The 20212-nt window shown below is 48.0% G+C and overlaps 1 protein-coding gene across 1 annotated transcript in view; it reads left to right on the top strand.

The window, feature by feature from the left end:
• The window catches only part of LOC137422120 (VPS10 domain-containing receptor SorCS1), an 886462-nt gene that overhangs the window by 595976 nt on the left and 270274 nt on the right, over positions 1 to 20212 (top strand). The window contains exon 7 of the mRNA XM_078772485.1: positions 17335 to 17453. Within this exon, the coding sequence (XP_078628611.1) occupies positions 17335 to 17453 (119 nt within the window). The remainder of the gene's footprint in view (positions 1 to 17334; positions 17454 to 20212) is intronic.

Genomic DNA, 20212 nt, shown 5'->3' with positions numbered 1-20212 from the left:
TTAGAGGCCATTTTTCCCCGCAAGCGGGGGTTGGCCTTTTTCGGGGACCGTGGTTGTTGTTGTTTTTTGGTTCCACTTTTTGAAGCAATGTTTTATGGCCGGATGCCCTTCCTGCCGCCAACCCTTTTTGTCACCTTTTTACGACACACAGGGAATTACCAGTGAACTGGTACTCAATTAGCCGACCTCGGAAGGATGACAGGCTGAGTCAACCCCCCTGGCGTTAATTCAGCGATCGACCGGGATTCGAACCCAGGATCCTAGGATCCTAAGCTGGCAACCTAGCCGCTAGCCCAACACCAGGGAAAATGATTAGATTTTGGTGAAGATTTGAGTCTGTATCTGAGAAATTTTTAAGTCATTCTTCGGCATTGAGAGATAGGGACAAAACCGATACATAGCACGACATCTCAAAAGGTTACGGACGGATTCGGACGAAACTTTGTGGACAGGTCGGTTGTGTGGCAAGGACGAGTTTATTCAATTTTGGTGAAGATTCGAATCCATATCTGGACACAAGAGTTTTATTAATCTTTAAGTGATTTTTCACCATTGATTGATTGAGTCAAAAACGATATATAACACAATATTTCAAAAAGTTATGGACGGATTGTGGCAAAACTTGGTGGATGAGTTGGTTAGATGACAAGAACAAGCCAATTAGATTTTGGTTCAGGTCCGAATCCAGATCCGGCCTTTCAGTGGGATACAAAACAAACTGTTCAGCCTGGCGGAGGTATGCGCTCTATCGAGTGCCGTTCTAGTTTTTAAGGTTGCTATTTGGGGCTGGTGCTTTGCATGTTGCATATTATTCTTCACCATTTCTGCTAAATATGACTCAGTTTAGCATTTTGGCAGAAACATTATGTGATCAAATTGTGGACATCAATACTGAGCTGAACTGAAAAAATATTTTGGTTAAAAAAACAATGTTTGTGTTTTGGGTAAAACAATGAAAAGGTGAAAACCTATAGACAGGAGGAGGCCATTTTGCTCATCATGTGTTTGCTTAATCATTACTGAGCATTCTCATTTACTGCACATTGTGCTACTTACCCAGCTTTTCTTTATCTATATATATATATATTGTTGTGGATATGAGAATGTTTTTTTTTTGTTGTTGTTGTAGTGTAAATTGTTGTAAAGATCACCCTTTGTAAATGTCATGATCCTTGTAAATACCTCCGTAGTGTAAAGGTCAAAGGGCATATCGGTAGTTATTCCATAAACACCACATTGCAGGACCCGATAAAACCCTTGTTCAGTAGCTTATATCTTATTATGTGTCTTAGGGTAAGGCTGTGTCTCCCATTAATTTAAATACTCCATTGCACCAAGTGAAATAAGAGTAGATCCCCTTTCATTTCATTTCAATGGCCAACTGCATTTTGGGCGGTTTTCTTCAACCACCATTGGCCACGAGGCAGGGTTGGGAAAGAAGGGCGTGTCTCCACCTCGTCATAGAGGGGAGGAGTGAGCCAGCCCCGAACAACCAACCGAGCACGAGGGGTTTGGTTTGAGAGGGCGGAGGAAGAGCGTTTGGGGGAGGTTCGCAAAGGTTGAGGCGCGGGGCCTATATAACCCGCCGCGGGGGTGTCCCCCAAGGAGATGGGCTGGAGAGAAGTGAGAGAAAGGCTGAGCTGAGCTGCGTGGAGAGGTACACGAAAAGGAAGGGTCCAAGAGAAAGCCGAGGAGCTTTTACGAAGCAAGCTACATGAGAGATACAGCAGAGGAGTGCAGCCCCGTTTCAACCAGCCGCGTGAAGCCCTGACGGTGTGCGCTGTAAAGCGGATTACAAGGAGCCGCCGGCCCCTCCGCTTCCCGCCCGGGGTGGACCCGCTCGCTGTGCCCTGTGATCCCACCTGCTCATCCTTTCCAGCCATTCCTGCCTGCAAGTTCCCCATTTTGCCTACGTGAGTTTGTTTTGTTTGTTCTGTCCTGGGTAGTAAACTAAGTCAGTATAAGCTAGTAATTTGCACTGTGTCACCTGCGTCTCATGTCCCCTGTAAATAAACGTGACTGCTTTCTTTTTGCTTATGTGTGTAAATAATAATAAACCCAGTTACTCTTCTGTACGTCTTCTTCCTCTTTGCATTCGGTCGCTTTAGAGTTTTCCAGATTGAGTAGCTGTGGCGCGAAACGGCCAACGTTTGGGTAAATCGGGTGAATCTGGGAAGAACATGTTCGGCCGCGGTTATACCTCCGCTCGGTAAAAATAACATCCTAATCCGCGGACCGTAACAATATATATACACTGAAACCTTGACTTACGAGTTTAATTCATTCTGTGACCGAGCTCGTAACTCAATTTGCTCGTTTCTCAAATAAAATTTCCCCATTAAAATGCATTGAAATGCTATTAATCCGTTCCAGCCCCCAAAAAACCACACCAATTTTTTTTGTTACGTGTTTTTAAATAAGAAAAATGTACTTTATAAATAACAAATAATGTATAAACAAGCACGACCTCGTATATACTGTACATAATAAAAGAGAATGTAAAGAAATAAACTGGTTTTATTAAGTGTATTTACCTTGAAGATCAGAGGAAGATGCTGGCGGAGGTAGAGGAGATAACTTTTGCCTTTTTCGCCACACTTTCCTCGCTTTCACTTGCAGGGCGTTTCAAGAAAAACCTGTCCAACGAGGTTTGTTTCTTCCTCCCTTTCAAAATGTTTCGAAAATGAGTGAGGCAAGTGTCGTTACACAGCGCCAACGCACGACCTGTTGCAACTTTTTCAGGGTGTTTCTTTTCAATAAACTCTGAAATTTTCTCCCACATTCCCAACATTTCCTTAATCTCACTTGTAGCGATAACCACCTCCGCCTCTGGCTCCTCCGCGTTAATTTCCTGCAAAACCTCTGTCTTCTGCTGCTGCTGTAGCTTCTTTAATTCCTCCGTTGTCAGTTCCTCGTTGTGCTTCTCGACGAGGTCGTTAACGTCTTCTTCATTCACTTGCAGGCCCATGGACTTTCCGAGGGACACAATCTCCTCCACCACTAACACTTCAGGTTCGAATCCTTCAAAGTCCCTTTCGGACACAACCTCAGGCCACAGCTTCTTCCATGCAGAGTTTAAGGTCCTCCTTGTAACACCCTGCCAGGCCATGTCGATAATTCTGAGGCAGGTCACGATATTGTAGTGATCCTTCCAGAACTCTCGAAGGGTGAGGTTTGTGCTCTCCGTAACCTCAAAGCAGCGCCGGAACAGGTGCTTGGTGAAGAGCTTTTTGAAATTTGAAATCACCTGCTGGTCCATGGGCTGCAGGATAGGGGTGGTGTTGGCTGGAAGGTAGAGGACCTTAATGAACTTAAATTCTTCAAGGGTGTCGTCTTCGAGGTTTGGTGGGTGTGCGGGAGCATTGTCAAGGACGAGAAGGGCTTGCAGGGGTAGGTTATTTTCCAAAAGGTACTTGATGGCAGGACCAATGACAAGGTTTACCCACTCCACAAAGAACTGCCTGGTGACCCACGCCTTTGCGTTTGCTCTCCACATAACCTGCAGTTTTTCTTTAAGTATCCTATGAGACTCAAAGGCTCTGGGGTTTTCAGAGTGATATACGAGTAGCGGCTTAATCTTGCAGTCACCACTCGCATTCGCGCACAGTGCAAGGGTTAACCTATCCTTCATGGGTTTGTGGCCTGGCATGCTCTTCTCCTCTGCCGTTATATACGTCCTCCTCGGCATCTTTTTCCAGAAGAGCCCTGTCTCGTCACAGTTGAAGATTTGCTGGGGGATGTATCCTTCAGCTTCTATCAGTTTGGCAAAAGTTATAATAAAATCTTCAGCTGCCTTCACATCCGAGCTTGCTGCCTCACCATGCCTGACGACGGAGTGAATGCCGGTCCTCTTCTTAAAATTATCAAACCATCCCCGACTGGCTTTGAATGACTCTTCCGATGCCTCGTCCGTTGATGTTCCCGCCGTCTGCTGCACCAAATCCCCGTAAATGTCTCGTGCCTTCTCACACATGATGCTCTCGGTCACGGTATCTCCTGCGAGCTGCTTCTCCGTCAACCACACAAACAACAACTTCTCCATCTCTTCATGGATAGAGGTCCGGAGCTTTGAAATAATCGTAACGCCCTTGGCTGGCGTTATAGCCTTTATCGACTCCTTCTGCTTCAAAATCGTACATATCGTAGAAGTACTACGATCGTACTGCCTCGCCAAGTCGACAACACGCACACCTCGCTCATGTTGTTCGACGATTGCGTGTTTTATATCCAAGCACATCATCCTCTTCTTCTTCTCAGTACTGCCCTTGGCACTCAATTTCTTAGGACCCATGGTTAAAACTAAGAAATTTTCCAAAATAACCAAAATGCGAAAACAAAGCAGCAGCGATATACGGCAGAGATGCTTGCACGGCAAGATAACCACGTGACCGGAACCCACCTGGTGGCGGGTGGCGTAAGCTCCAAAATAACCAAAATGCGAAAACAAAGCAGCAGTGATATATGGCAGAAATGCTTGCACGGCAAGATAACCACATGACCGGAACCCACCTGGTGGCGGGTGGCGTAAGCTCGTAACTCAGATCTCGGCTCGCATCTCAAAGCAATAAACCGCCCGAGCGACGGCTCGTATCTCGGAAAACTCGTAAGTTGGTGCACTCGTAAGTCAAGGTTTCACTGTGTATATATATATATATATATATATATATATATATATATGTACACATGTACACATGAACACACAAATATCTACGTACATATGCACACGCATGCATATATCTATATACAGGTGCTTCCCTATTTATGGCATAGGTAGCATTTCTGGGAGACATCGTTTAAATCGAAATGATGTCAGTCGAACTTCAAAATCCCATTGACTTAATGTATTAAAGGGGGAATTCGTTTGTGGCAGAAAACAAATCGAGTGGAAAATTTTCAAAGTAAATGATTTAAAATATTATTACCGTACCATAAAAAACAATACATAGGGTCTGGTAGTTTTCTTTTTTTCCTGTGCAGCATATGGCTGCGGGTAGCATCATTGACTGAGGGTGTTGCAGTGCTTCTGATGTAGTACCACTGTAGGTTAGAGCAGGAATCTTTAATTTGGCAGGTTGCTTCCCTGCTCTTCGCAAAAGACACCTCAAAGGGATCTTTAATGTCCACCAAGTTATACCGGCAGATGTGATGCCCCGTTTAACATCCATCTGAGGGACTCCACACACATTGATGAATCACCCTCCCTGTGAAACACCGGGATTACAGTTTATGGCTGAGTTGAGATTCAAACCCAGGTTAGACAGCTTTGAGTGAGTGTGCGTTCCTCTCGGATATCTTTCCATGGAGTGGGGGATGCATTACTTTGTAGCCACTGAAAATATTTTTCAATTCTCTCTTGAACCTGTTGTTCACTTTACTCATTGTAATCCTCTAATTTATTTTGCCTTCTAAACTCCGGAGATTTCTCCACGGAGAACCGAGCCACGGTCACAATGCCCATTGCTCGCACTCTGGAAGCTTTTTCCTGCTTTAGAATTACATCTTAATGGGCATGTTTCTTTATAATTTTCTTCACTTAATGTAATTGTCAGAACTGTAGAACAGTTAAGTTTAATGTTTTTTTTTTGTTGTTTTTTTTTGTTTTTTTTGTATACTGAATCGAGGCTCGTGAAAGAGCTGACATTTACTTCACAAACAAATCAACCAGACAAACAAAATATATAAAAAGAGGGAGCGGAAGACAAGATGGGGAGGGAAGGGGAAGCACACAAACATAACATTTGAGAGCAGGGAGATGTGTGGGAGGCAGAGGGCTTGGGGGGAGGAGGCGTGGGAAGGGCGGCTTGGAGTTTGCAAAAAAGCACCTAAAGGACTCTCAGACTGTGAGAAACAAGATTCTGTGGGCTTTCATGTGTCTTTCACTGAGGAGAGGCTTCCGTCTGGCCACTCTGCCATAAAGCCCAGATCGGTGGAGTGTTGCAGTGATGGTTTTCCTTCTGGAAGTTTCTCCCATCTCCTCACAGGATCTCTGGAGCTCAGCCAGAGTGATCATCGGGTTCTTGGTCACCTCTCTTACCAAGGCCCTTCTCCCCCGATTGCTCAGTTTGGCCGGGCGACCAGCTCTAGGAAGAGTCCTGGTTGTTCCAAACTTCTTCCATTTAAGAATGATGGAGGCCACTGCGCTCTTGGGAACCTTCAATGCAGCAGACATTTTTTTTGTCGGCTTCCCCAGATGTGTGCCTCGACACAATCCTGTCTCTGAGCTCTGCAGGCAGTTCCTTCGACCTCATGGCTTGGTTTATGCTCTGATATGCATTGTCAGCTGTGAGACCTTATGTAGACAGGTATGTGCCTTTTTTTTTTCTTCTTTTTTTTTGTATACAAGATCGAGGCTCGTGAAAGAGCTAACATTAATCACACAAAAAGTCAAACCGACACACAAAACACAAAATAAGGGGAGCGGTAGACAATATGGGGAGAAAGGGGGAAGGGCACAAACACAACATTTGAGAGCAAGGACATCGAGAGAACTGTGGGAGGGAGAAGGCTTGGGGGGAGGTGGGAGAGGTATAAAACATATGGACACTGCAAGGACTTCCAGGAAAGAAGTTGGAATTTCAAAAACGTGTATCTGGGGTAAAAATTTGCCGGGGTAGAAAAGATCAAGGTTTTGGATGGGGGAAGATAAGAGATGGTGGTGAACAGCTGTTTTAACGACCTGGAGGGGGGAGTGGGATTGAAGGGAGTGGGGGAGTTTGTTCCAGAGGTGGAAGAAAAGGGGAATGAAAGAGTGAAGGTAAGCAGAGAGCCTAGATTTTGGCAGTTTTACCATAAGAGGGTTGCTGGCAGATTATGTGCGACCTGTAGGAATATTTGGGGGACAGAGCACAGAGAGAGCTGGGGGAGCAAGGCCGGAGAGGAGTCGGTAGAAGACAGAAAGACCACCAACCTGCCTGCGGTGAGTGAGTGAAAGGCCCTCGGAGTTAGCTTCATCGCGGGAGATTCCAATAATTCTGAAAGCTTTGGTTTCAACAGCGTGACGCCGAGCTCGGTGTGAGGCAGGAGCACCGGCCCAGAGGGGAGAGCAGTTTTCCATTGAGCTGCGGATGAAAGCCTTGTATGTGGTGAGGAGCTCAGGTGTGCCAAGGAAGGACTTCGCACGACGGAGGATGCCCAGTCGGCGACTGGCTTTGGAGGCCAGCTTGGAAATGTGGTTTTCTTAAGAAAGATCATGGCAGATAGTGAGACCCAAAAGCTTGAGCGACAGAACTTCTTGGAGAGGATTGTTGAAAAAGTAGATGGGAGGGTTGACCAGTCGGTCTTTTCGGAGAGACATAGTGAGAGTGTGAGATTTGTCAGGATTGAAAGACATGTTCCACTTTTTTCCAAATCCAATTGTTCCACTTGTTGCCTTTCCAAATCGTGTCCAATCATTTGAATTTAGCACAGGTGGACTCCAATCAAGGTGTAGAAACATCTCAAAGATGATCAAGAGAAATGGGAGGCACCTGAGCTAAATTTCAAGTGTCATAGCAAAGGGTATGAATACTTATGTCAATGTGATATTTCAGTTTTTTATTTTTAATAAATTTGCAAAACTTTCTAAAATCCTGTTTTCTCTTTGTCATTATGGGGTATTGAGTGTAGATTGATGAGGGAAAAATGAATTTAAACGATTTCGGCATAAGGCTGCAACATAACAAAATGTGAAAAAAGTGAAGCGGTCTGAATACTTTCTGAATGCACTGTACCTCCCCCATCTCCACTCAAGGCTTCCTTCCGTTTGGATCACTTCTCATCTGTTAGTTTAGATGTAGTCCAATCAATTATTAATGAATCAAAGCAAACAACTTCTTACTGGATCCTGTTGCATCATATTTGGTTCTCTTTTCTTCCAGTTCTCTCTTCTTATTATATAAATAATAAATTGCTCCAGTACATCTCCTGCAGATCAGGCCTTGCTTAAACAAAAGAGAACAATCACTATCTTTAAAAATCCTTCTTTGGACCCAAGTGATCTTCAAAATTGCAGGCCTGTGCTTCTTTTGCTTTTTGAATTCTTCGTTGAAGATTCTTCAATGTGCCCAGGTGATGCAGCGCTTGCACAAGCATTGTCTTTTCGAATCCTTCCAGTCTGATTTTATGTTGATAAACAGTGCTGAGACTGCCCCTGAAGTTCATAAATCATATCCTGTTTAATACAGACCAAGGATTTTGTCGAGATGCTCGGATAAATGAGCCAGTCCTCGTGCTGTTGAGTATCAACGCTTTTTTATTAACAAGTTCCTTTCCACATCACATCCGTTCTCTTCCACAAAAGAAAAGCAAAGTCAACTCTTTTCCAATTCCAAACCAACACGTCACAAATGTGCATGTTACAACATAACCAACAACAATACACAACCCGGTTCTATGGCACAACTTCGTCCTTCAAGCGGACTAGAGGCTGGCACAACATTCCAGATCTGAATAGCAATTGATGTCTGAACACCCGGGGGTTCTGGTGTTGCAGGTGGTCGTGCCTGCTTTGGAAACACTGTACAGGTCAGAGAAATTCCAGGGAACGGTTTTCAGAAAAGTCTTGAATCGCAGGCATGTTGCTTCCAATTAGTTGGCTCATTAGCATAAATCATCTGCGGAATGATGAGTCTCCAACTTGCTCGCTGTGGCTCCTACGACCCACCCCTCGTCTACATGGACCAGCATTCCAAGTACTCTGGCCATGGAGTTTCATCCACATTGCATTTCCAGGGTGTATTTCTTGGAGTGGTTTAGCATGCACGTTATTCCGCTCATCATGCTGCTGACCTTGCTTCCTGCCAGCAAGTGCACAAGTGTCTTCCTCAGTCGAATATTGCGGCTGCAGGAGCGTTCCAGCTACGGGAAGTAGGGTCTTGCTCCTACAACCCATAAATCTCTGTGCAGGGTTAAGTATCTGTTAACTGAACAAAAAGCAATTTAACACCACTCGGGTAGGTACGTGCTTGCACTCATACTGAACTGAACATCCTTCCGATTGCCGATTGCTATGCACATCCTTCCACCATGGGCATCGCAGTCCTTGCGGTACATGTAGGTGTTATCTGGGAAAACAGGGGACGATGAAGAGATGCTGTGATCAAGCTTACATTCACAACCAGGAATGACCTCTGGCTGGCGGTGCACTGTCGATGCTTGAAAGGCCGCACTGTTTTCCAAACTCCCTTTCAGACCATTGCAATTGATGACCACAGCTTCAATTATCCACTTTCGATTTACAGTTGAAGTTGAGAGCGGAGATCCTCGTGCTTCGGTGACAGTAGATATAGAAGGTTCAGATGTAGAGCTTGTGGGTCCTGTACCAATCTAAAGACTTTGGGTGATCGAGCATTCTTGATTCGAGAATATGGAACACTCTGCCCCTTAAAATCTGCATTGCACTATCAGTCACAGGTTTTAAATCTCTTTTACTGTATAAAGTCTAATCTTCTTATATCAAAAGTCTCATTTTTTGGGGGTGCTTTTAATTGATTTCTACCCTTGTTAGTATAATTTTTAATTACTCATATTTAATTATTTTTTTTCTATCCTTTTCTAATGCATTTTGCAATTTTATCAACTAGCAACGGCACCCGCCCTATGGGCGGGGCTTCAATTGGGAGGCCCTAATGAAAAGGCAAAATATCAGAAATTGAAGGTTTTTTATTTTAATCGATTTATATAAACCTCTGTTGAATCATATCACACGAAAATCATCAAAATCGAAACGTTATTTGAAGAATTTCAATAAAAGCCACATCACTGTTCATATCGGTAAATATTATTTCTTCATGTCTGGAAAAACTGGAAAATTGGAAAAATTGGAAAAATTGGGGAAAAATTGGAAATTGGAAAAAAAATGGGAAAACAATATAGCCTATTTTACTCCAGGGGTCCCAGGATTACCCACCCAAAATTTCGTTGTGATCAGTTCAGCCATTTTTGTGGTACCTGGGAACGGACGGACGGACATTTGGTGAATTATAGTAAGACTAGCTGAAGTACCCGGCGTTGCCGGGCGGGGAAGGGCCGGGTCGGGGGGGGGGGAGGGGAGGGGGAAGGGGTGGGGTGAGGGGAGGTGGGAAGGGGTGGGGAGGGAGGAAGGGGGAGGGAGGGGAAGGGGAGGTGGGAGGGGAGGGGGGAAGGGGCAGGGTAAGGGAAGGGGTGAGGAGGGAGGGAGGGGAAGCGGAGGTGTGAGGGGAGGGCAGGGGGGAGTTGGATGGGGGAAGGGGAGGGGAGGCGACTGAGGGGGGAAGGGGTTGTAGGGGGGAAGGGGGAGGAAGGGGGGAGGGGCAAGGAGGGGGGAAATGGGAGGGAAGGGGAGAGGGGGAAGGGGAGGGAGGAAGGTTAAGTGTGTTTCCCATCAGGAAGAAGAAGAAGTCGTACTACCAACTTCGTACACATCCGGAATTGTTTGATTTATTTGTATTCAAATGTCTGGTGATTGTTTTGTATTTATTTATACGAATGTGTACTTGTATACAACTGTCATTCATTTAAAAAGGCTTCGACACTATCGAGTGATTTTTTAATATTTTTTAACTCCAGAAAAACTTTTACAATTTTTTTTTTTTTCCTAAACACTCCCAGGCATTCACTGATGAACCTCTGAAAATTTGATGAAGATCCGTTCAGCCATCTCTGAATAAAACGCGGACACACAGACAACTCATGTTTATATATATATATAAATCAGGATTTAAATTTAATTTCAAAATTCATCCAGACGTCTATTCTCTTTGAAACATTCAAACCGACAGAGGTAGTTATGTATCACAGCATCTGTATAATTTCACCCTTTCACTCAACTCCGTTTCGCTGTTATTTGGTGGAGCAAAAAGTCCACTGAGCTTTATAGATATTTAGATAATGAAAAATGCTATATCAGAAATCGTTAGACTGAATGTGCATGTAAAACAAGGATAATGATGCAAATCCTGAATATCCATCCATTTGAGTAAATGAAAGCATTCAAAATATAAGGAACAGCACATTGCTCATGGAAAATGTACTGTTTAGGTGCATTAAAGTATGAACTTCCTCATCTGAAGTTGTTCTATTCCACAGCTGAGAAAGTGATCTAACTTGGTTTGGAATCCACACTTAAATCTCTTTAGACAGAAACAGAACACATATTCTTGGAAAGACAAAAATATCCAGGGATGATTACTGTAGCAAGAAAGATATAATGATGTTGAAGGAGCTGGGGCTCCCACGTCGATCGGAAGAATGGACGCGACAAAAAGCTGGAATTCATCCGAGTTGCTTTAATCAAACCAAACACTCAGGCACTCTGAAAAGCCCGTTTATCGGGCAGCAATATATATACATATTATCCCGGAGCGTTTGCCCAGGAAAAGCGAGAGGGGGCGTGGCCCAGCGTCCTGGCTGCGGCCTGGCAAGTTGAGGGCGAGCCTACCCGGGCGTCCTGGACGAGCCCGGCATGGTGATCGCTCCGCGTCCTTGATAGGTGCAAGGCGATTGTGAAAACCCAGCGGTAGCCGCTACACACGTCCTCCCAGAATCGACTTGCACCGGCAGGGTCAATTTGAGGGGGGTCCTGATGACCCGGCCGAAGCGACCCCTGGCGGGTCGTGGGAGGGGGTCCGGTGTGGTGGTGGGCGGTCGAGTGGGGGGCACCGTGGATGGGGGGCGGCCTCGCCGCGGCGGAAGGGCCACCCGTGGTGGGTGGACGACGTCCACGTGCGCCGGCTTGAGGCGGTCCACCGCAATCCGGTCCGACCTACCGCCGATGTCGATGACGAACGACTTGTCGTCCCGTCGCAGCACCCGGAAGGGCCCGTCGTACGGCGGCCGGAGTGGCCCCCGATGTGCGTCGTGACGCACAAAAACATACTCCGCTGTGCAAAGTGCTGGGGGGACGTAGGACTGGGGGTCACCGTGGTGGGATGTTGGCATGGGGGCAAACCGTCGGGCAGCCTCCTGGAGGTCCGAGCGCTGGTGAGCTGCGGACCAGGGACTGGTAGCGTCAGGCACGAATTCGCCCGGGACGCGTAGCGCCTGGCCATAGACCAGCTCGGCGGTGGATGCCTGGAGGTCCTCCTTGGGGGCCGTGCGGAGGCCCAAAAGGACCCACGGCAGCCGGTCGGCCCAACCGCCGTCTTGAAGGCCGGCCATGAGCGCGGCCTTCATGGAGCGGTGGAATCGCTCGCACAACCCGTTTGCTTGGGGGTGGTAGGCCGTAGTATGGTGGAGCTTGACCCCCAGGTTGCGGGCGACCGCGCCCCACAGCTCGGAGGTGAACTGTGGTCCGCGGTCTGACGAGATGTCCGCCGGTGCGCCGAAGCGGGCGACCCAGGTGGCGATGAAAGCCTGCGCCACGTCGGCGGTGGTGGTGGAGACGAGGGGAACGGCCTCCGGCCACCTGGTGGTCCTGTCCACCATGGTGAGCAGGTGTGTAAACCCCCGTGACGGGGGGAGGGGGCCCACCAGATCCACGTTGACGTGGTCGAAACGTCGTTCGGGCACGGTGAAAGGTGCCAGCGGGGCCTGGGTGTGTCGGTGGACCTTGGCCCATTGGCAGGCCGTGCAGGTGCTGGTCCAATCGCGGACGTCCCGACGAAGGCCGTGCCAGACGAATCGCGCCAACACCAGCTTCTGGGAAGCTTTCCGGCCCGGGTGGGAAAGGCCGTGGAGGGAGGCGAAGATGCGGCGTTGCCAGGTGACGGGCACGATGGGGCGAGGCTGGCCTTGGGAGACGTCGCAGAGCAGGACAGTGTCCGCGAAGGGGATGTCGGCCAGGCCGAGGCCCGTGTCCGCCGCCCGGAGGGCTTGCACCGTGGTGTCGGTGGTTTGGTCCGCCGCCATAAGCGCAAAGTCCACGCCCAGGTGGACCGCGTTCACGCTGGCCCGGGAAAGACAGTCGGCCACGGCGTTGTTTTTGCCGGCGACGTGCCGGATGTCCATGGTAAACTCCGACACGGCGGAGAGGTGGCGCTGTTGGCGGGCCGACCACGGCTCCGTGACCTTGGCCATGGCGTAAACCAACGGCTTGTGGTCGACGAACGCCGTGAAAGGTCGGCCCTCCAGGAGGTGGCGGAAATTGCGGACGGCCAGGTGTAGGCCGAGGAGCTCCCGGTCAAACGTGCTGTATTTGAGCTCGTTCGGCCGGAGCTGCAGGCTGAAAAAAGCGAGTGGCTGCCAAACCCCGTTCACCCATTGCTCATGTACGGCGCCCACCACGTAGTCGGAGGCATCCGTGGTGAGGGCGATGGGAGCGTTGAGCACCGGGTGAGCGAGCAGTGTTGCGTCGGCGAGGGCCCGCTTTGAGCTTTGGAAGGCCGCATCCATTGCTGCGGACCAGGCGATGTCGTGCTTGGCCGGCTTGCCCCGGAGGGCTTCGTAGAGGGGCCGCATGAGTTGAGCAGCGCGGGGCACGAAGCGGTGATAAAAATTCACCATTCCCAGGAATTCCTGCAGGGCCTTTATGGTGCGGGGACGCGGGAACGTGGTGATGGCCTCGACCTTGGTTGGCAGCGGCACGGCCCCGTTCTTGGTGATGTGGTGGCCCAAAAAATCAACGGCCGTCGTGCCGAAGTGGCATTTGGCCGGGTTGAGGATGAGGCCGTGCTCGCTGAGGCGCCCGAACAGTGTTCGGAGGTGGAGGAGGTGCTCGGCCCGGGACGTGCTGGCGACGAGGATGTCGTCCAGGTAAATGAAAAGGAACGGCAGGTCAAGCAGCACGCCGTCCATCAAGCGCTGGAACGCCTGAGCCGCGTTCTTGAGACCAAACGGCATCCGCAAGAATTCGAATAAGCCGAACGGCGTGATGACTGCCGTTTTAGGGACGTCGGCCGCCCTGACAGGTACCTGGTGATATCCCTGTATGAGATCAATTTTCGAAAAAATGACCCGTCCCGCCAGACGGGCGGAGAAGTCTTGGATATGTGGGATCGGGTACCTGTCGGGGGTGGTAGCGTCATTGAGACGGCGGTAGTCACCACACGGGCGCCATCCACCCCCCGGCTTTGGCACGATGTGCAGTGGCGAGGCCCACGCGCTATCGGAGCGCCGCACGATGCCGAGGTGCTCCAACGCGTCGAATTCGGCCTTCGCCACGGCGAGCTTGGCTGGGTCGAGGCGGCGGGCCCTGGCGTAGACCGGCGGGCCCGTGGTTGGTATGTGGTGCTCGATCCCATGCCGTACTGCGACGGCCGAAAACGTCGGCCGCGTGAGGGCCGGGAACTCCGTGAGCAGGCGAGCAAACTCGTTCGCCGCCGGGACGGCGTATGCCAGCTCGGTCGGCGCGGAGCTGCTCAATGTGCATACCAGGGAGCTGAAGGTTTCGGCGTTGATTAAACGACGCCGTTGGACGTCCACCAGCAGTCCGTGTGCGCAGAGGAAGTCGGCGCCTAGCAGAGCCATGGGCACGTTTGCGGTTACAAACGTCCAAGCAAAGCGTTGGCCGCCGAAGCAGAGGGTGACGTTGCGCGGGCCGAAGGTGCGGATGGTCGATCCGTTGGCCGCAACCAAGGAGGGGCCGCAAACCGCGGATTGCCTGTCCTGGTCAGAGGCGGGTATGACGCTCAGTTGGGCGCCGGTGTCGCACAGGAAGCGCCGTCCGGACGCTTTATCCGTGATGAACAGTAAGTTGCCCGTGTGGCCGGCACTCATGGCTGGTAATGAACGCCGGCCCGGCCGTTTCCCGGCCTGCCGAAGGTGCACGGGGGTCGGCATGTCCGGGCCTTCTGTCCGAACCTGGCATGATAGTAACACCACGCTTGGTCAGGTGGAGGCCCCGGTCGTCGTGCTGGAGGTGGTCGGCTCGGTGTAGCGGCCGCCAATTGCGTCGGCAGTTCGGTCGTCGACCGTGCCGGGTGCTCGGGCGCCATGGGTGTTGCGTCGGACGGCGGTGGGTCCCATGTCGCCGCTGCGATGCGCTGTCCTGCGGCGGAGATCTTGTCGGCTTCTCTGGCAAGGGCCCGGGGATCTGTGATCGTCGTGCTTGCCAGGGCGAGGCGTACCGGGTTAGGCAGCTGACGGAGGAACAGCTCCCGGAACAGGAATGCCGGAGAGTGCTCGCCGAGCAGTGAAAGCATGTAGTCCATTCGCTCGGAAGGGCGTGTGTCGCCGAGCTCGGGCAGGTCAAGCAGGCGCCGTGCGCGTTCCGCCGATGGGAGGGCGAAAGCGTCGAGGAGAAGCTTCTTAATCACGCCGTATTTGTCAGCGGCTGGCGGGCTCTCGAGGAGGCTCAGGGCGCGGGCCGCGGTGGCCGAACCGAGCGCTGCTACCACATGGTGGAAGCGGGTGTCGTCGGCCGTGATGCCTCGCAGGGCGAACAGGGAATCCGCCTGTGCGAAGCAAACCCCCGCGTGAGCCTCCCAGAAGGTAGGCAGTTTAAGGGCGACTGCCGTGTCCATGTCGGTAGGTCACCAATGAAGGAGCTGGGGCGCCCACGTCGATCGGAAGAATGGACGCGACAAAAAGCTGGAATTCATCCGAGTTGCTTTAATCAAACCAAACACTCAGGCACTCTGAAAAGCCCGTTTATCGGGCAGCAATATATATACATATTATCCCGGAGCGTTTGCCCAGGAAAAGCGAGAGGGGGCGTGGCCCAGCGTCCTGGCTGCGGCCTGGCAAGTTGAGGGCGAGCCTGCCCGGGCATGCCCGGGTATGCCCGGGCATCCCGACCGAGGCCTGGCAAGTTGAGCACGGGCCTGCCCGGGCGTCCTGGACGAGCCCGGCATGGTGATCGCTCCGCATCCTTGATAGGTGCAAGGCGATTGTGAAAACCCAGCGGTAGCCGCTACAATGTTGAGTTTTCTTACTTCTCATATAATGAGTTTTGAAACCACAAACACTAAAATGGGAGTGGGATGGGATAGGGGGAGTGAGGGATGAGGAAACGGATGGAGGTGATGGGGGAAATGTCAAATACTGATGTCTGTGGCAATGCTATGCCAACATGTTTAATGCAAATTGAAACTTATGTCTGCCAGGTTTAAATAAGCTATAAAGCACAGGCTGCATTTGTGAGATTCCTGGCATCTTGCCAGGTCTACAGGTTTCTGCGGAGCTCGCCTTTTGCTCTTCCTCTAACCATCCAGTTATTTGCAAGTTTTCAAGAACAGCATCCATTCCTATTGTTAAATCATATTCTAACCTGCAAAGTTTTGTTTCCACGTTGATTGAAGTAAAAATGCCGAGTTTGGTATGAATTTAATGTTGTAGTGTTAACCAGATGATCAATATTGTTGTTAGCTCACCTGGAACGAAGTTTAGGGGAGCTTATGCGATGGCGCGTCAGTCCGTCCGTCCGCCAGTCCGTCCATCCGCCAGTCCGTCCGTCCGTCCGCCAGTCCGTCCGTCCGTCCGCCAGTCCGCCCGCCAGTCCGTCCGCCAGTCCGTCCGTCCGTCCGCCAGTCCGTCCGTCCGTCCGTCCGCCAGTCCGTCCGTCCGTCCGTCTGCCAGTCCGTCCGTCCGTCCGCCAGTCCGTCCATCCATAAACACTTGAAACTTCTTCTCCGAAACCGCTGATGTGATTGCGACCAAATTTGGCACAAATTATATTTGTTGTGTTGTGACTAAAGTTTATTCACTGCATTAAAAAGGTCGAGGTCTAAGGGGGTTTACCGGGGTCAAAGTGGGTCCAGGTTTGACCCCCCAAAATAGGAATTTGCTACTTCCTCTGAAACTACGCAAACTATTTCGATACAACTTCACCACAACCTTCACCACCCGTGAAGTACCGAAGGTTGTTCATGGCGTTTAAAAAATCTGCCCCTTTGGGGGTCTGAGGTTGCCCCCCAAAATCAGTGTTTGCTTTCTTCTCAGAACCGACACACAATGTTGATAAAACTTCACCACAACCTTCATCATCCGTGAAGTACCAATGTTTGTTCAAGGCATTGGAAAAATTGGGGTCTGAGGAGGTATACGGGGTTGGGGGGAGGGGGTGCAGGGGTTTCCCCCCCAAAATAGGTATTTTTTTGGTTTGTTTGTTTAATGTCTAATGATTATGTTGATATGATTCTACATGCCGCCCTGTCTTCCAGCAACCATTGAAATTGGTTTAAAATACCTTAAGTCAGTGCAGTATACTGCTTATTCTACCAGGTGAGCGCCAGGGGTTTTCCCCTATGTTTAGTAGTATTTTTGAGATTACCTTTAGTTATGAAGGTATTTGGCTTGGAGGAATACAAAAACACAAGACTATCCCTTGGCAAGTTTTATAACAGTTTTGTTGGACAACATTCCCCTTTCCAATGACTGAGTTTTCTTGTATTTCATGTTGTCAGTAAACCTTTTACATAATCTATTGTCGAAATTGCCATCTTGTGCTTCAGGCGAACCGACACCATTCCTAGCCTTTTCCTGCCCCTTTCACCTACCCAGGCTTTCGCTACGTGACTTGTTTGATCTCAAACTGCTCGGAAGGCTTCGTCTCTTATCCATTTCCATCATCCATCGATCGCAGCTCCCTGCTGCTTGAAGGAGACTACGTTTTTGTGCAGGTTAGTTAGGGCTACACTCATATGTGTCGTCTTTGCGGAACACAATTGGGACGATATATTGATCTTTTCAGCTCATAATGAGCAGTTCATTTCACTGTGTGTTTCCTTTTACAAAGGGAAATGCAAATGTCTGCCCAATTTAGAGTGCATACCTGTGTTGGTCAAACCCTTTCATGAGAACAGAATACATACATGAAAAAGGTATTTTCCATGGAAAGTTCAATGTAATGTAGTAAAAGAGCACAATTAACTCTAATCTTAAATTACCATGAATCATCTCAATCAATGATCTATAATTTTGATCGAGGAATCAAACGTGTTCATCTCTATAATTTAGTTGATAACAAATCTGCATTTTTCTCTTGTAAACCCATCTACCAATTGTGTTTATGTCGGATAAGTTTGGTTTTATTGGAAGCTTTTTACCTTGAGGCCTTGGGAATGTTAGTGTTAGTTTAATTTATTCAAGCAATATTTTTATGCCTCCGTTGACGAAGTCGCTGGAGGCATTATGTTTTCAGGTTGTCCGTCCAGCTGTCTGTCCATCCGTCCGTCCGTGATAGGTTTTCGTTACCGTGATAACTTGAGAACGGCTGACGGGATCTTAGTCCAACCTGGTGCATGTATGTATAATGATGTAACGATGAAATAATTAGATTTTGGGGTCAAGAGGTCAAAGGTCAAACTTTATAATATGTCTATAACTTGAGAACACCTGAAGGGATCTTAGTCGAACCTGGTGCAGGTATGTATAATGATGTAACGATGAAATAATTAGATTTTGGGGTCAAGAGGTCAAAGGTCAAAGTTTATAATATGTCTATAACTTGAGAACACCTGAAGGGATCTTAGTCGAACCTAGTGCAGGTATGTATAATGATGTAACGATGAAATAATTAGATTTTGGGGTCAAGAGGTCAAAGGTCAAAGTTTATAATATGTCTATAACTTGAGAACACCTGAAGGGATCTTAGTCGAACCTGGTGCAGGTATGTATAATGATGTAACGATGAAATAATTAGATTTTGGGGTCATGAGGTCAAAGGTCAAAATTTGTAATATGTCTATAACTTGAGAACGGCTGAAGTGATCTAATTTAATCTTAGTACGGATATGCGTAGTGATGTAAAGATTAACTGATTAGAATTTTGGACCAATAGGTCAAAGTTTGTAATATGTCTATAACTTGAGAACGGTTGAAGTGATCTAATTTAATCTTGGTACGGATATGCGTAGTGATGTAAAGATTAACTGATTAGAATTTTGGACCAATAGGTCAAAGGTCAAAGTTTGTAATATGTCTATAACTTGAGAACGGCTGAAGTGATCTAATTTAATGTTGGTACGGATATGCGTAGTGATGTAAAGATTAACTGATTAGAATTTTGGACCAATAGGTCAAAGGTCAAAGTTTGTAATATGTCTGTAACTTGAGAACGGCTGAAGTGATCTAATTTAATCTTGGTACGGATATGCGTAGTGATGTAAAGATTAACTGATTAGAATTTTGGACCAATAGGTCAAAGGTCAAAGTTTGTAATATGTCTATAACTTGAGAACGGCTGAAGTGATCTAATTTAATCTTGGTATGGATATGCGTAGTGATGTAAAGATTCACTGATTAGAATTTTGGACCAATAGGTCAAAGGTAAAAGTTTGTAATTGGTCTATAACTTGTGAACAGCTGAAGGGATTTAAATTAAAACTTGGTACAGGTATGTATAATGATGTAAACATGAACTGATTAAAGTATAACGTTATTAAGGTACAGTTGGGTATGATGATGTAAAGATGAATTGATTAGATTTTGGGGTTAAGAGGTCAAAGATCAGAGTGTTATAGGTTTTCGTAACGACGATAACTAAAGAACAGCTGAAGGGCACTAAGTCAAACTTGGTACAAGTATACACAGTTGTGGCTAAAAATATTGGCACCCTTGCATCTTTTTCAAAGAACTCACAATTTTCTCGAAAAAATTAGTTTAAATTGACCAACGTATTTGGTCTCCACAATTCTTTATTTCACTGTTAATATTACAGAACCTTTGTTTTTGATTCAGAACTTAATATATCCTTTTAAATCAGAAAATAAAAAGAAATGGCATTGACAAAATTATTGACACCCTCGACTTCATATTTGGTAGCACGGCCTTTGGACAAAATAACTGCAGTCAAGCGCGTCCTATAGCCATGAATGAGCTTCCTGCACCTCTCTACTGGCAGTTTGGCCCACTCTTGTTGTGTAAACTGCTCCAGTTCTCCCAGATTTGAAGGGTGCCTTCTCCCAACTGCTGTTTTCAGATCTCCCCGCAGGTTTTCAATGGGATTTAGATCTGGACTCATTGCGGGCCACTTCAGAACAGTCCAGCGTTTTGTCTTGAACAATTCCTGGGTGCTCTTTGAAGTGTGTTTGGGGTCTTTGTCCTGCTGCAAGACCCATGACCTTCGACGGAGACCCAGCTTTCTGACACTGGGTTGAACATTGCGCTCCAAAATGCCTTGGTAATCTCCTGATTTCATGATGCCATGCACACATTCAAGGCACCCAGTGTCTTGTTGGAATGTGCTTTGGTCATGGGATTAGAGTGCATTACCCAAGTTGTGTCCAAATGTTTTTTGAAACATTTTTTATATAAAAAGGCGCCTTCATTAGAGGGTAAATAAGCTTGTAATCCGGATCGGCAGCTCTGTTTGATGTTTGACCAATATATATGTATAATATATATGTATTCAACGGAAGACTAAGAAGAACTTGGGGAC

Source organism: Myxine glutinosa, chromosome 2 (genome assembly GCF_964187855.1).
Source record: "Myxine glutinosa chromosome 2, kmMyxGlut1.1, whole genome shotgun sequence".
Lineage (NCBI taxonomy): Eukaryota > Metazoa > Chordata > Myxini > Myxiniformes > Myxinidae > Myxine > Myxine glutinosa.
Note: the sequence above shows the minus strand (reverse complement) of the source record. Positions and strands in the feature narration are given on the sequence as shown.